This window comes from Emys orbicularis, chromosome 22 (assembly GCF_028017835.1).
Source record: "Emys orbicularis isolate rEmyOrb1 chromosome 22, rEmyOrb1.hap1, whole genome shotgun sequence".
In the NCBI taxonomy this organism is placed as follows: domain Eukaryota; kingdom Metazoa; phylum Chordata; order Testudines; family Emydidae; genus Emys; species Emys orbicularis.
Genome location: NC_088704.1, coordinates 6,697,913 through 6,712,766, shown reverse-complemented (window position 1 = coordinate 6,712,766; position 14,854 = coordinate 6,697,913). Strand labels below are relative to the sequence as shown.

The 14,854-nt window shown below is 54.3% G+C and overlaps 1 protein-coding gene across 1 annotated transcript in view; it reads left to right on the top strand.

Annotated features, from left to right (window-relative positions):
- ATP13A2 (ATPase cation transporting 13A2) overlaps nt 1-13,317 on the top strand; it is a 67,450-nt gene extending 54,133 nt beyond the window's left edge. The window contains exons 17-29 of the mRNA XM_065421129.1: nt 816-929; nt 2,024-2,180; nt 2,685-2,805; nt 3,423-3,547; nt 3,968-4,128; nt 4,905-5,015; nt 5,922-6,001; nt 9,089-9,241; nt 10,014-10,110; nt 11,196-11,419; nt 11,826-11,977; nt 12,104-12,276; nt 13,144-13,317. Of these exons, the coding sequence (XP_065277201.1) occupies nt 816-929; nt 2,024-2,180; nt 2,685-2,805; nt 3,423-3,547; nt 3,968-4,128; nt 4,905-5,015; nt 5,922-6,001; nt 9,089-9,241; nt 10,014-10,110; nt 11,196-11,419; nt 11,826-11,977; nt 12,104-12,276; nt 13,144-13,317 (1,842 nt within the window). The remainder of the gene's footprint in view (nt 1-815; nt 930-2,023; nt 2,181-2,684; nt 2,806-3,422; nt 3,548-3,967; nt 4,129-4,904; nt 5,016-5,921; nt 6,002-9,088; nt 9,242-10,013; nt 10,111-11,195; nt 11,420-11,825; nt 11,978-12,103; nt 12,277-13,143) is intronic.
- Nucleotides 13,318-14,854: the final 1,537 nt, after the last annotated feature.

Genomic DNA, 14,854 nt, shown 5'->3' with positions numbered 1-14,854 from the left:
GTGCAAGTACTGTACGTCAAGGAGGCCATAGCAAAGCCCTGAAGAGGATTATTCATATGCACTGGGTCCAGTAACAACACACAGACTGGTAGGTTAAAAAATCTAGTTATTTAGGCTACAGTTTAGGGAAAGCTTCCAAAGATTCACGGGGCCCCATTCGTGAGAGGTGGTCAGAGCAGTTCCTGGAAATATTCAAAGAGACGTTAGATAAGACACAGTCTGTCCCCACTTGCCTGCCTCCTGGATCACGTGTGAATGAATGAATGAATGAAACAGGCATTCCGCTGCCGGCAGGAGCTGTGCCCAGGCCACTCCTGCAGCTGGGGAGAGCTGGGTTTTTTTTTTTTCTTTTTTAAACATCATATCAGTAGATCTAAAATGTCAACATGTTTTCGAGTTACTTTCTCCTCCATCCAGCACTGTCCCGACTCCTGTGTCTGTGCATTAAAGCCATGGAGGCTCTAGCTCCGTCAGCAACGCTAAGGGTATGTCTACACAGCAGTCTGGAGCCAGGTCCCAGCCCGGGGGCCGATGGATTAAAGGGGCTTGCGCTAGTGCTTGAAAAACAGCCATAGAGACACTGCTTTGAAGTCGCAACTTGGGCTCTGAAGCCAACCCCCACCCAAGGCTTCAAGCACTAGCACAGTCCGTCGACCCTGGCTGGGAGGCTCACTCCAAAATGCTGTGTAGACGTATCCTAAGAGGCCGCATCTGAAATGCAAATCGCTGCCTTTGTGTAGAGAGCCCGGAGCTCAGCTGTTGGCTTGCAGAAAAGGGGCTACTTCTTCTAAAGTGCCCGACTTTGTTGGTTTCAGCTCCTGGAGGAGGCCACGGGGGAGGAGGCCAAGCTGCGCGCGGTCCAGCACTTCGGGACAGAGGTCCTAGTGGTGATGAAGCCGCCCCCTCTGGAAGAACAACCCCACGGCATGGTGAGCCCCTGCTTAGCTGGTGTCCTGATGCACAGTGATGAAAGTGCCGTGCTGGAGTGGGAGGGAGGGGATGTTTTATACTGTATTTCAGAGAGGAGCAGCCCTGTGCAGCTTAGTTTCCCTGCCGGGCTGGCACCTGCTGCTGGGGTGACAGAGATTCCCAGGAGGGGACCATTGTGATCATCTGGTCTGACCCCTGGATAACACCGGCTGGAGAACTGCCCCAAAGCAATTCCCAGCAGGTACCTCCTAGAAAAACGTCCACTTCTGATTCCAAAATAGAATCCACCATGATAAATTGTTCCAATAGTTAACCCCCTTCACTACCAAAAATCTACACCCCACTTGCAGTCTGAAATTGTCTCGGCTCAGCCTCCAGCCGTTGGATCGTGCCCATGGCTTTCTCTGCTACACCAAAGAGCTCACGTGGCAGAGGCACCAGAGCTGAGCCAATTCTTTTGGTTCAGAGATCTCACCGAAAAAACCAGGGGGGGAAATCAGCTCTATTCGAACCAGACTGAATTTTTTCAACATTTTTCATCAAATTGAAAACCCGGAAACCTTTTGTTTCAGATCAACCAAAACCTCTCGGGTCGATTCAGAATGAAATGTTTCCTTTTGTTGTTTCAAGTGGATCAAAAGGTTTCAGTCAACACAAAATGAAAAAATTTTTGAGTTTTTTCATTTTGATTTGGCCATTTTGGGGAGGGTTCCCCCCCCCCTTTTTTTTTAATTGGCCAGATATGAGTTTGAAACACTGTTCCCAAATGAAAAGTTGAAATGAAACATTTTAACTTTGAAAAATAATCATTTTTCAGTCTAAATTATTTAGTCAAATTCGACCCGAATTCGTCATTAGTTTCCGAGCCCCCCAACATGCATTTTTGACACCCCCTCCAAAAAAAACCAAAAAATCTCCCACGGCTCCCATTCCGATGTGCCATTCCTAGCACCCCGAAAGCAAGCACTGCCTCTGGTGGGTGGGTATGTGCCACCGTATGGCTGGACCCCTGCCACCCACAGCTGATGTGCCATGTCATCGTAGCGCCGCTTGGCACTGTCTGGGCATCTCACGGATTCCATTCCCTCCCCAGAAACACAAGGTGTCCGCTGGGATTCTCCGTCGGTTCCCGTTCTCCTCCTCCCTGCAGAGGATGAGCGTCCTGGTGAAGCTGCCTGGCGACGCCCCTTCAGAGGCGTACATAAAGGGGGCTCCAGAGATGGTGGCCAGTCTCTGTAAGGAAGAAACAGGTAAAAGGCAGGGACCCACATCTCAAAGCTAGGGATGTCTGACCCGCCTGCTGGGTTTGGCTGTCGGCAGTGGAAACCACCCATTGGCATTTCCCTTTGCTGGCCAAAGACGACCTAGAGAGGAGGACAATAGTGACACCTCTGTTTATGGCAGCCGGATGTTGGAGCCCATTGGTTGCTCCAGGAGATCAGCTGTTAGGACTTGGGGGGGCGGGAGGGGCAGGTACTCACTGAACAAGGCTAAGAATCTCTGCCACCCAAATCTCTCTAGGTCATGTACCTTTGATTGCCAGCTATTTCAACTTCCTGGCCCCTTATCTTGGGAGCAAAAGGGAGGGGATCAAACCACCATGTGGGCAGTAGATGAAACAAGTTGCCTCTTGAATTTCCAGTAGCCCTGAAAGTGCTGATCTGCACTAGATCAGCCATTGTTCCCAGACTCGTTCTGCATGTGGTCCCTACCTTGGGCGTAGTCTGCGTTTCTGATACAGCCCTTTTTTGCAGTCCCTCTGGATTTCTCCCAGTTGTTACGACACTACACTACAGATGGTTTCCGGGTCCTGGGGCTCGCCTACAAAACGCTACCTACCGTCAAAACCTTTGAGGAAGCTCAGCAGCTGACGAGGTGCGTGAGCCTTTATGACGTTTTCCTTCCTTCTCACTTTCCTCTCCTCCTTTCGTTTCTTTTGTGACCCTTGGGGCACTTCAAGTTCCCTGAGTCAGCTAGAGCTGGGCAAAAGGTTTTGACCAAAATTCTTTTCTGAGAAGAAAAAAGTTGCTTCGGCGACACTTCACCGTTTCACAAATGTGTGTCTGTTTCACTGAATTGTCTCAGCTGGGGGGGGGGGGGGGGGGAAGAACCATAAATAATCATCAAAAAATTGAAATGTTTTTGGGGTTGTTTTTTATTTTATTTTATTTTTTAATCCAAGACTTCATTTTAAAATGTTCTTTGTTTATTAAACTGATCAAAACTGTTGAAAAATGGTCAGATGTTTCATTCAACCCAAAGTGATTTGTTTGTTTGTTTGGAATTGTCGGCAAACAGAAAATCACTTCTTGGCATAGCTCTAGGGTCAGCATTGGTCACAATGGTCCCTTCTGACCTGAATCTATGAATATTAGGAGATCTAAATGGCTTTTAAAGAATCAGACACTAAAGTAACTGCCAGTCTAATTCACTCCCCTAATCTTGTGCTGGCATCTGACACTTACGCCAAGTGCCCTGTTGTGTCCTGGCAGAGATGCCGTAGAGAGTGGAATGACTCTCCTTGGCTTCCTAGTGATGAGAAACGTCCTCAAGGCAGAGACGGCCCCCGTGATCCACCTGCTGAGGAACGCAAACATCCGCACCGTCATGGTGACAGGTAACCGGCAGAGCTGCTTCTGGGGTGGGGACAGGAGAGGCCGGATCTGTGGAAGGGATCACGTGTTTAAAGCTCATTGCAACTGGAAAGGAATAAGCAGCCTTTCTAATAAGTGTGGGGTCTAGTGGTTAGAGCAGGGGACTGGGTGTCAGGAGTCCTGGGTTCTATTTTTGGCTCTGCCACTGACTCTGACTGTCCTTGGGCAAGTTGCTCTGTTCCTTAGTCTATTCATCTGTAAAATGGAGCTAGCAAACAGACCCCTGTGAAGGGGACTGGGAGGCTCATGTGTTCGTAGTCCCTTATTTATTAAAGGCCTAGGGAAGATCAGCAGTGTTAAGTCTGGTTCCGGTTGTGAAACCATGAGCCAATGCAGCGCTGTTCTGAGAGGTGTGAACTCCCCCGTTCCTCTCCCCTTGCCAGGGGACAACATGCTGACCGCGGTGAATGTGGCCAAGAGCTGCCGGATGGTGGAGCTGAAGGAGCGGGTGGTGTTCGTGAACGCCTCGCCGCCCAGCCACGACAAACCCGCCGCCCTCAAATTCATCCTCTCCGACGACCCCCAGGGGCAGGAGCAGCCACAGGTGCGTCCCGGACGGGACTGCAGGAAAACCCAACAGCCTTGCGTGTGAATCCCTTCCCCCTCATGCAGTATTATGGGTTATGGAACAAACAGGGCCATGCGAGAGCCCTTTTCAGCCTCCATCCTCCCCAGCTGGGCTTGTGAGACATCCAACTGGTGCAGTGGTGAGCAGAGAGCTGGATGCCACACGTCCCATAGCATAGGGACTCCAGGGCCCTGCAGTGGGGCTCACTAACTTGCCCTCGTCTTTTCCTCTTTATTATCTGCAGTGTCATGTTGCCCCGAGGCCCCTGTCAGGAGCTGGGCCCCATTGTGCTGGGAGCTGTACAAGTGTCCTGTATCTTGCTCCTGCAGACAGGCCAGTTTCCCCCTCCCCAAAGAACATACTCATCCCTGAGCTGTAGCTGACCCCCTTACGCCGGAACAGGCAGGCCCAGACGGGAGCATGGCAGGTGTGGGCTGCTCCGAACTTCCGGCTGCGTTAGGCAGTGGGATCCGATCTAGCCTGCGCTTCCTCAGCCAGGGCAGGGCATCTCCAAGGAGCCGCCTCTCGGGCTTAGCGAGCTGGGGACTGGGTCGTGGATCAGGGCGCGACCCTGATTTGTGGCCGACGGGGTGGCCCAGCTTGATCAAAACCCCGCTCTTGTTTTGGTGTGGAGAGGGATGATCTCCCTGCTCCCCCCGCCGCCGATCACAGACGCTGGGGCTAGGTTAGACTGTGGGAAGAAGTGAAGTCAGCGAAGAGCTGAGCGGCTGCTGGTGTGGTTTGCTCCGCAGGGCCTGTACCAGCAGGACGGCTGTTTCCTCGAGCAGCAGCCCTGCCACTTGGCACTGAACGGGAAATCCTTCGCTGTGGTCTGTGAACACTTCCCCCACCTCCTACCCAGGGTGAGTCCTTCCCTCTCCCGCCTCCGCCGTCTCATGGAAGCAGCCTGCTGGTGGTGAAGCCTGCATTGCAGCTGCTGGGCAGTGGGGACGGCGAAGGTCTCCTGCCCACCACCAGTCTGTGCTTTATGCGTCTCCTCCTTGTTTTCTGCCCATGCCTGGCAGTAGCAGAACAGAGACGCACAAGCTGCAGCGTTCCTGGGCTGCCATGAGTTTGTCTCCCTGCAGATCGTGTAAGGAGGCCGCCCCTGCCTTGTAGGATTTCAGGGCCCTGTGTCATTGCCGCTAGGAGCATGGGTGATGCGTGAACTGCTGGCTGGGGGAGCTAGCTCCTGGCCCCACCCCTTCCACCCAAGATCCCGCGGCTGCCGGAGCCCAGAGCCCCCCCCACCGCGGCCGCCAGCCTTTCCCCCCGGCTAGCACCCCCCAGCACCAGGAGGGCGGGCGGCCCAAGCCAGGGCCGCCACACGGGGAGCCGCAGAGGGGGACCTGGAGGTGGACCATGGGCAGGGCCATACCTGGCTGTTTGGGGAGGCACAGCCTTCCCCAGCCTATGATGCCCGCCACCCATGGCTAGGAACCTCTCCTCGGGGTTCCCACCATCATTGGTCATTTATGAGGCGTCTCCTGGAACAAACGCTCCCGAGTCCCCATGGGATCCAGCAGTGGATACTACATAGCCACATTGCTTGCCACGATCCACCGCCCCGACCTAACCACTGTGGAAGCAATCCAGCGAGGAGAGTCACACCAGCGAGGAGAGCGGCCCTTCTCTCGGGCAGCAGCCACTCCCGTCGTCCCTTTGCCTGTGGTCCATTAGTCTCTACTCCGTAGCCCCGCTGGCTGTTGCTTTGCTTAAGTGCTTCGGATGCCGTGACTTACCTGACCGTGAAGCCCTTTCCCTTTCAGATTCTGATTCAGGCCACGATTTTCGCTCGCATGTCACCTGAGCAGAAAACACAGCTGGTTTGCAGCTTACAAGACCTCAAGTAAGTTAGGGGGAAGAGGAGGGTGACAAGACGGTTTAAGACCTAACACTTCCTTCCAAAGTGACCTCTTGTCAATGCAAAGCAGGACGCTTCCTTTCTCATGGGCTATTGGCAGCTGTGAAATCAACTTCCGACCGACCACGCCATTGGATCCATTTCCATCGTTTCCCTCCCCCCATCCAAAAGCTGGGGGTTACCCTACTTTCATGCTGCAAAGCCTAGATCCAGCCTTTTCCCCAAATTCACAGGTGTTTGGCCCTTTTATGGAGGAGGGGGTCTGAGCTGTGACGTTCAAATCGGCGTTTTCCCCAAGGTCTGAGCTTGTGGAGAGCCTGGCTTTTGATCCACACCCATCTCTGGTTTCTGAAGGCAGTGATTTTCTAACTACAGATTGCGGGGGAGAGATAAGTCGTCAGGATTCAAGAAACCCTTAGGAAAGTCCTAGAGGACTCAGAACCCAAATGCTCAGGTGCATTGGCTGTTTTGGAAGCGGAGATCTTGGGGGGTTTTTTTGAAGCCAGAGGGAAAGAAACTTTCTCTGGCAGCACTTGGAATTATAGATTTTCCCACACTATCACCGGGTTTAGATGTTTTTTTTCCTCCTTTGATCTGACCGACTGAGAGCTTCTAATTACATAAAACCTGTGTAAGCTACTGAAGTATCCCAGCTACAAATCAACCCATCTTCGAGGCAGACAGCACTTAGAATCATAGAATATCAGGGTTGGAAGGGACCTCAGAACTTCATCTAGTCCAACCCCCTGCTCAAAGCAGGACCAACACCAGCAGAGGCCTTGGCTACACTCGGGACTTCACAGCGCTGCCGCGGCAGCACTGTGAAGCGCGAGTGTAGTCGCGCCGCCAGCGCTGCGAGAGAGCTCTCGCAGTGCTGTATGTACTCCACCTCTCCGAGGGGAATAGCATGCAGCGCTGCAGGCACTGATTACACTGGCGCTTTACAGCGCTGTACTCACGCTCAGGGGGGTGTTTTTTCACACCCCTGAGCGCAGCAAGTTGCAGCGCTGTACAGCGCCAGTGTAGCCAAGGCCTAAATCATCCCAGGGTGAGACATTTCATAGAATCATAGAAGATCAGGGTTGGAAGGGACCTCAGGAGGTATCTAGTCCAACCCCCTGCTCAAAGCAGGACCAATCCCCAACTAAAGCATCCCAGCCAGGGCTTTGTCAAGCCTCACCTTAAAAACCTCTAAGGATGGAGATTCCACCACCTCCCTAGGCAACCCATTCCAGTGCTTCACCACCTTCCTAGTGAAAAAGTTTTTTCTAATATCCAACATAAACCTCCCCCACTGCAACTTGAGACCATTACTCCTTGTTCTGTCATCTGGTACCACTGAGAACAGCCGAACTCCATCCTCTTTGGAATTTGTCAGGGTCTCAGTACAGACTCTAGGCCGTGTTTCTCCTGCATCGTGTACTGACGTTACTAGCACTTCCAGCAGTGCAGGGAGCTGTGGGGTCTAAGGCTGCAACACAAAACTTGTCTGCCAAAAACTTACCACTGTTGCTACAACTGGTCCGTCTCCACCAATGACAGCTGGGATGAGAGTACTTAACCAGCTGTACTTCACACCCTAGTGTTGCCTCGCCCTGCGTGAGGCAGTGATTAGACACTGGCCCTTTGGCTACACAAGCGTTCCCATTGTTGTTGCTGTTTGTGGAGCTGCACCAGAGGTAACGGCAGGAAAACTTTGGCAAAGAAGTCCTGTGTAGACAAGACATGTGTAAACCGGCAGGAGAACCCAGAATTCCGGAACCTGTGCCTTTTGCAGATCAGTGCAAAGAAACCAATTCTAAGCTCTTTGGGGTAGGGACTGTCTCTTTGTTCTGGGTTTGTACAGCGCCTAGCACCAAGGGGTCTGTTCCCTGACTGCAGCTCCACTGTGTGACCCGAAAATAATAAAATCCAATTAATATTTTACACAAAGGACATGAATTTAGTTAATCTAAGTAATTGAGAAATTAGCGCATTTGTCCTTAAAGCTGAATCGACTTCTCTTATTGACTTGAGTCTAAACAGTTTTAAGTACAGAGTTATTGTGCGGGGGATGGAAGTTGTTTTTTTTTTTTTAATAAAATAAGCATTTCAACTTCTCTTTCAGGTTTGTTTTTAGTACCTACGTAGGTCCAAAGAAATGTAAGAAGCGACTTGATCACAGTCCACTAGTATGTATGCGGTGGTAGGCATTTCTGATGCTTTTTCATCTAGCAGCAAACGGCGCATAGCAAGCTCCAGTGGCTGGAAGCTGGACAAATTCAGAGTAGAAATAAGGCACAGTGAGGGCCATTAACCATTGGTGCAATTTACCTAGAGGTGTGGTGGATTCTCCATCACGTGAACTGTCTGAGAATGGTGTCTTCCTGAAAAATACGCCCTTAGCGCCAACAGAAGTTATGGGCTTGATACAGGGATTGGTGCATGAAATTCTCTGGCCTGGGTTATGTAGGAGGTCAGGCTAGATGGTCCCTTCTGGCCTTAATCTGTAGATTCTGTGAAATGCCGAGCACCCTCATCTTTCTCCAGAGTCAGTGCAGGCTGAAGTTGCTGCATGTGACAGGTGGACGCATGTGTTGCCCTTATTAATAGAGGCACTAGGTCCCTGCCCCGAGGAGATTACAATCTAAACGTTCTACCAGGTTGCAAATGTCTCCCCTCCTATAAGGGGATTTGAGTTAATCTTTATGGAATGGTTTTTATGGGGAGAAATGTTTCGTAATTAAATGGGGGCAGGGCAGGGAGTTGGACTCCTGGGTTCTACTCCTGACTCTGCCACTGATTCTGGGGCAACTTGCTCCCCCCCTCTCCATGCCTCCATTTCCCTATCTCTAAAATGGGATTGATGATCATTCTAGCCCATCTCCCAGTGGGTTGGTGAAGCTCGTTGCTATGAAGAGCTTTGCACGGGCCTCGCGCCTTTATCGGCAGATCTCAACGTACCGTCAGTGCTTTTAACGCGATGTGCCCAACGTTTTACGACCCTGGATCCAGGGCGCTCCGTTTTCTGGCAGGGAGGAGGTGGGAATCCTTTGGCTTATACTGTTCGTGTGTGCGTGTCTCTTGCCGCAGCTATTGCGTGGGGATGTGCGGGGACGGCGCCAACGACTGCGGAGCGCTGAAGGCGGCCGACGTGGGGATCTCTCTCTCTGAGGCGGAGGCCTCCGTGGCTTCACCGTTCACCTCCAGAATCGCCAACATCGAGTGTGTGCCCATGGTCATAAGGTGGGCTTCGTCCTCCAGGAACCACGGAATTGCATGTCGGGGTGGGGGGAATGGAACATGGAGTCGGGGTGGAGATGTGAACATGGCAAGGGGTTGGCAAATTGGCTGGAAGGACGTGTAGTGTCTGCCAGTGTGTGGCCTGGAATGCGGGGATTAATTGATATTAATTAACACAATCACTGAGATTCTCAGAATATTATTTTAGTGACCGTGGTCTCTGACTCCCCGTTCCCTGATCATAGAATCATAGAAGATCAGGGTTGGAAGGGACCTCGGGAAGTATCTAGTCCAACCCCCTGCTCAAAGCAGGACCAACCCCAACTAAATCATCCCAGACGGGGCTTTGTCAAGCCAGGCCTTAAAAACCTCTAAGGATGGAGATTCCACCACCTCCCTAGGTAACCCATTCCAGTGCTTCACCACCCTCCTAGTGAAATAGTGTTTCCTGATATCTTCACCCCTTGCCCTCTCTCCTCTTCACCCTGCCGGGCGTATCCATGACCTGCGCTAGGTCCTAGCCATGAGGCTGACTGCCGAGCTGCCATCACCCCTTCCCCTCACTCTGTCCCCTCCTCCTTGCCCCTAGCTCAGGGGCTATGTCACTTAAGGCTTTTGAACTATCCATGGAGGTGGCTGCTTGGCCCACAAACCTGGTCTTCCTCCCCGCTCCAAAATGGAGTCGTCGATTCATACCTCTCCCCCTGCACAGAACTGCCTGGCCCCCTTGTCCATGAATGGTGGGTCCGTCAAGTCTTTCTGATCTCTCTTTCAGGGAAGGCCGATGTTCTCTGGTCACCTCCTTTGGGGTTTTTAAGTACATGGCCCTGTACAGCCTGGTGCAATTCGTCTCAGTGCTTCTACTCTACACAGTGAGTGTTTCGGGTACCGTCATTTGTGGGTCAGAGGAGAAAGGGGGACTGGCTGGTTCTGGGAAGCTGTAAGGAGAACCTGGAGCCTCCCATCTCTAGACCCCCTGGTTTGAATCCCTCAAGGGCCTCTTGCTTGCCACTGTCTCACAGCTTCTGGCCAGGGCAAGTGAGGTGATGGAGCTGGCTGCTTTGGGAGCGTGGGCAGAGAGGCCAAGAGTCAAACGGGCCTGGAGACTGAGCTCTTTTGGTGCCCTGAGAGATGTCCAGTCAGGGCAAGGGCGAGGCGCACTGCTTGACTGGAGGGGAGGTAGCATGGCTGTTCCGGGTATAAACAGAGGCCCCGGATCGCTGAGGCTGTCAGTCGAGCCCCTTTCACCACAGTGAAAAGCCCCTTTCACCAGCATGCTGCCAGATCTGGGGGTCCCGAAGGAGGCAAAACACGAGCTCCCATGCTCCCCAGTGTCTCCGAGAGCCCCCGCTCCAGTGAGAGGGGACGGGCTTCAGAGGAGGTCTCCTCCGGGCCTCGGCTGCGGCATCGGCACTCGGCAAAAGTGGGGGGTGGTTGAGATGAATGGGCGGAGGGAAGCATGTGCGTCTGGGGAGTGGGGGGGCTCAGAGGTTGGGGAGGGGAGTGTCCTGTGATGGTTTTTGGGTCCTCTTTGTAAACTGGTGTTTGTAACTTTGAAGGACAGAACGATAGAGACCATAATGCACCACTGCCCGCTGGAAATGGAACTGCCCGACCATGTGTCATAGCCCCCTTTACTGCCAACAGCAAACTGGGATTCTCCTTTAGCTCACCTGGGCAGGGCCTGTGCTTTTCATAACTGAGCTCTCTCTCTCCCTTCAGCACCCAGTCCGGTCTGAGCAGCCACCGTAATATCCTAGTCAGCCACTGATCTGTTGCCGTATTTGAATTCAGGTCTTTCCTCATAAGATTCTGCTTTAGTGACTTTCTCTCACTGCTGGATTTGAACCAGTCACCTCGAGATGAGGCTCTGTACCCCACTGCCCAGTCCCCTGAGCCATCCCAGTCTGCTCCTGATAGAATATCCCATTTCTCCTTCTTTCCTGCCCACGCCCAGATTAACACCAACCTGAGTGACTTCCAGTTCCTCTTCTTTGACCTGGTCATCACTATGACCGTGGCTGTGCTGATGGGCAAGACCGGACCTGCCAAGGAGCTGGGCACAAAGCGCCCCCAAGGGGCACTGATCAGTATTGTTGTCCTCGGCAGCCTCCTCCTCCAAACAGCTCTGCTGATCACGGTTCAAGTCATGAGTTACTTCATCACAGTCTCACAGAGCTGGTAAGTGTCTGTCCTTGCCTGGAACCGGCTACGGTAGCTAAAAGGGGAGGACACAAAAGCTCATTTTGGCCTCGTGAAAGGTACCATGTTGGGAATCCCCAATCAGAGTTGGGGGGTATCCTGTCTCCTCCCTGGCCAGCACCACCTGCATCAGGCGCCGGAAGAGCAACCTGCCCCCAGAGGAAGTTCCTTCCTAATCCCGTCAGATGGGTCATGCCCTGAAGCATGGCGGTTCGTACCCTTTCTTGTCCACTAATCCTCAGCTGGGAACCAAATGCTGGTCTCTGCAGTGGCTCGCTCCAGGCCAAGCCAGCTGCACGTTGCAGGCAGGTCCCGCCGGATTGCGCCGCCGTCCGCGGTCAGAGGCTCGTGCCTGATCCCTGCCCCTCCCCTACTTCTCGCCCAGGTACGTCCCGCTGAACAGCACGGTGAGTGCCCCGCAGAACCTGCCCAACTACGAGAACACCGTGGTGTTCTGCATCTCGGGCTTCCAGTACCTGATCCTCGCCGTCGCCATGTCCAAGGGGTACCCCTTCCGGGAGCCGCTGTACACCAACGGTAAGAGCCAAGCCAGCCTCCTCTCCGCACCTCTTGTCTGTAGCAGGGGGTGGTTCCCATGGTCACTTGGCTCCTGTAACCGGCCCGGCGTGTCCTGGGTCCATGATGTCTTCTCTTGCCCCCCAGTGCCGTTCCTGCTTGTCCTTGTCGCTCTCTTCGGCCTGACGATGGGGATAACTCTTTACCCGCTGGGCTTCGTGAAAGCCGTGCTGAAACTGAAAGACATAAGCGACATGAGCTTCAAGATGCTGCTGCTAGGCATGGCCACACTCAACTTCTTCACAGCCTTCATGCTGGAGGTAGGAGGGCGGGGGGGGAGCTGAATTGAGAGTGAACGCCCGGCTATGGGGGCAGGGTTCCTGTGGGATCCCACCCTTACTAGTGCCCCTCACTAAGCCCCCCACGGGTCAATGTTCCCAATGGGCTGGGGAGTGCTGAGCAGAGGTGTGGGGCACGCCCCCCAGGGGAGTGTGGAGGACCGTCCGGGGGGCGTAGCAGGATCCAGGCTAGCCCCCCACGAAGGTGGGGGGGAGCACCACCCAGCCCCAACCTGACCCCAGCTCTGCTCCGGTCAGGCTCCCAGCCGCGGCCCCACACAGCCCTAGCCTCAGCTGCTGGCCACAGCCCAGGGCCAAGGCTGAGGGCAAGGCCGGGAGTGGAGCCGCGCCTGGCCAGGGGCCTGACTGCCGGCCCCCACCGCAGCCTGGCTGCAGCTCTGCTCCCGCCCCCAAACCCACTCCCAGCCTCAGCCCCCTTACTCCTGTCCGCATCTCTCCCTCCTCCCACACACCCCCAAGCTGCAGCCCCGCTCCCAGCCCCGGCTTGGTGGGGAGGCGCAAACAGGGGCAAGGGGGGTGCCACTCTCAAAAGTTTGGGGACCGCTGTTCTAGAACCAACCAGTGCTACAGAGTGCATCAGCCGGAGGGGACCCCTCTGGATTGGCATGAGGATGGGCTCCCTGCCTGGGCCCTTCTGACCTGCTCCCCAGCACAATCCTGATCCAGGCCTATCCTCCCAGCTTCTCCCAGGGACAGGTGGCCAATGAGCCGTTCCCTTCCACTGGAATGCTGTGGGTGTGTTGGGAAGGGAGCGCGACGCTGGTACGAGCTCCCCCCTCCCCCGTTCCCTGCCCTGACCCCACGTCCCTCTCGTCCTCCCCCCTCCAGGCCGCCCTGGATCACGGCATGCTCAACTGCCTGCGGCAGCTGCGCCAGAAGAGGGCCTCCAAGAAGCTGTTCAAGAGGCTGGAGCAGGAGCTCAGTCAGCAGCCGCCGCCATCCTGGCCGCCATTGAACGAGCCGCTCTTCGCCACGCCCAAACTGTCCATCTCCGGGAGCTAGCCCCGGCCCTGGAGAACCCTCGCTCCAGGGACAGTGTCCGTGAGTCCAGCAACAGCCTGGGGGAGCTTTCCGGCCTTCCCCGATCCAGCTCCATTTATTTATGTTCATCTGTCCGTCGCTGCCTTCCCCATGGGCTCTGGCTACTGCAGGGTTCTCGGTGCCCAGCCCCAGTGAGACGCCTCACGCTGATGGCCCCAAGGTGCTCGTCTCAGGGGATGGATGCGGGAGGCAGAGGAAGGGCCGGGGAGCCCATCTCCCCTGGGGTGCAAGTACTCAACCCGCCCTCGCTCTGGAAAGCAGGGCAGGTGGGGTTACCGCGGGGAAGCCCTCAGCAGCACTACCACAGAGCAGCTGCCCTCCGCTCGGAAAACTATTCCAGATCTCTGGCGTGCCTGGGTCAAGCGCCAGTCGGGATTAGACACAGGCAAGTGACTGGTCCAGTTGCGCCTGTGACTCAGGCAGAGGAGGTGTCCGGGACTGCTGCTATGTCGTAGTCACAGTGCCCCGTCGAATGGTTACCTTCCCCGTAAGGGGCCCCAGGTGATCCTTCATCCCCCGTGGGACCGCGCTCTTCCACTCGCTGGGGGTGGCTAGGTCAGAGCCACAGCTGGGTGATTTGCCCTGGACTGGGCGTGGAGCGGTCCTCACAGCTATGTTGCACCTTGTTGGGGAGGGATGGGGGGGGGGGCAATGTTTGAAAAGGGGGACCCCCTCTCGCCCCGCACCCTTGTGTCCTTGGTGTTAAAAGCCACTAATAAAAGATGGCCTCTGTTGCCATGGTGCTGCACTCGTCTTGTGGCTCCGCTCACTGTGAACAAGCACCTGCATCCCTCCGCAGACGAGGCGGTGACCTCCGAACGGCCACGCGTAGCAGACAGTTAGCTCGCCAGACCGGTTTGCAACCCAGCTGCTGTAGCAAACGAGAGTGTTACCTGGCCCGTGTGATGCTCAGTGCTCCTTAAGAGACGGGCATGACGAGCTGCTGGAACGTGACAGAGGATGGGATTAGAGATATTTAATTAAGAATATAGTTGAGAGCTGTATTTATTCCACCACACCCCCCCTCGCCTGTTCATCGGAGCAGGTAGAATTGTAGCAGTCGGCTGTACTGTCCATCCAAACCGATCCTTGCCTCCACTCTTGGGAAGTGCCTGGATTGCTGCTACTGTTCCAAAAAGCTGGGTCATTTGCCACCTCTGTAGCCGAGAAGCTGCGGGCCAGATTCCAGTTTGAAAGCCAGGTTTGTGCACTTCCACTGCTGATGGGTCCTCTGCTAGAACGTTACTGGTGACGCTTCAGCAAAATGATGGAATTGAATCGGAAGATGTGTAGGATGTAAGCTCTATTTTTATTCGTCAAAGTGTATAGAGAGGGTGTGTGTGTGTGTGTGTGTGTGTGTGTGTGTGTGTGTAAATCATGTACAATCTCCAACTTCGCTGTGTTGCTTTTTTGAGTGTATCTAATAAATCAACATTATTTTCTTGAAAACTAGCTTGTGCCATTTAATTCTGAGGGGCTACATTTCCCAGGTGCATTA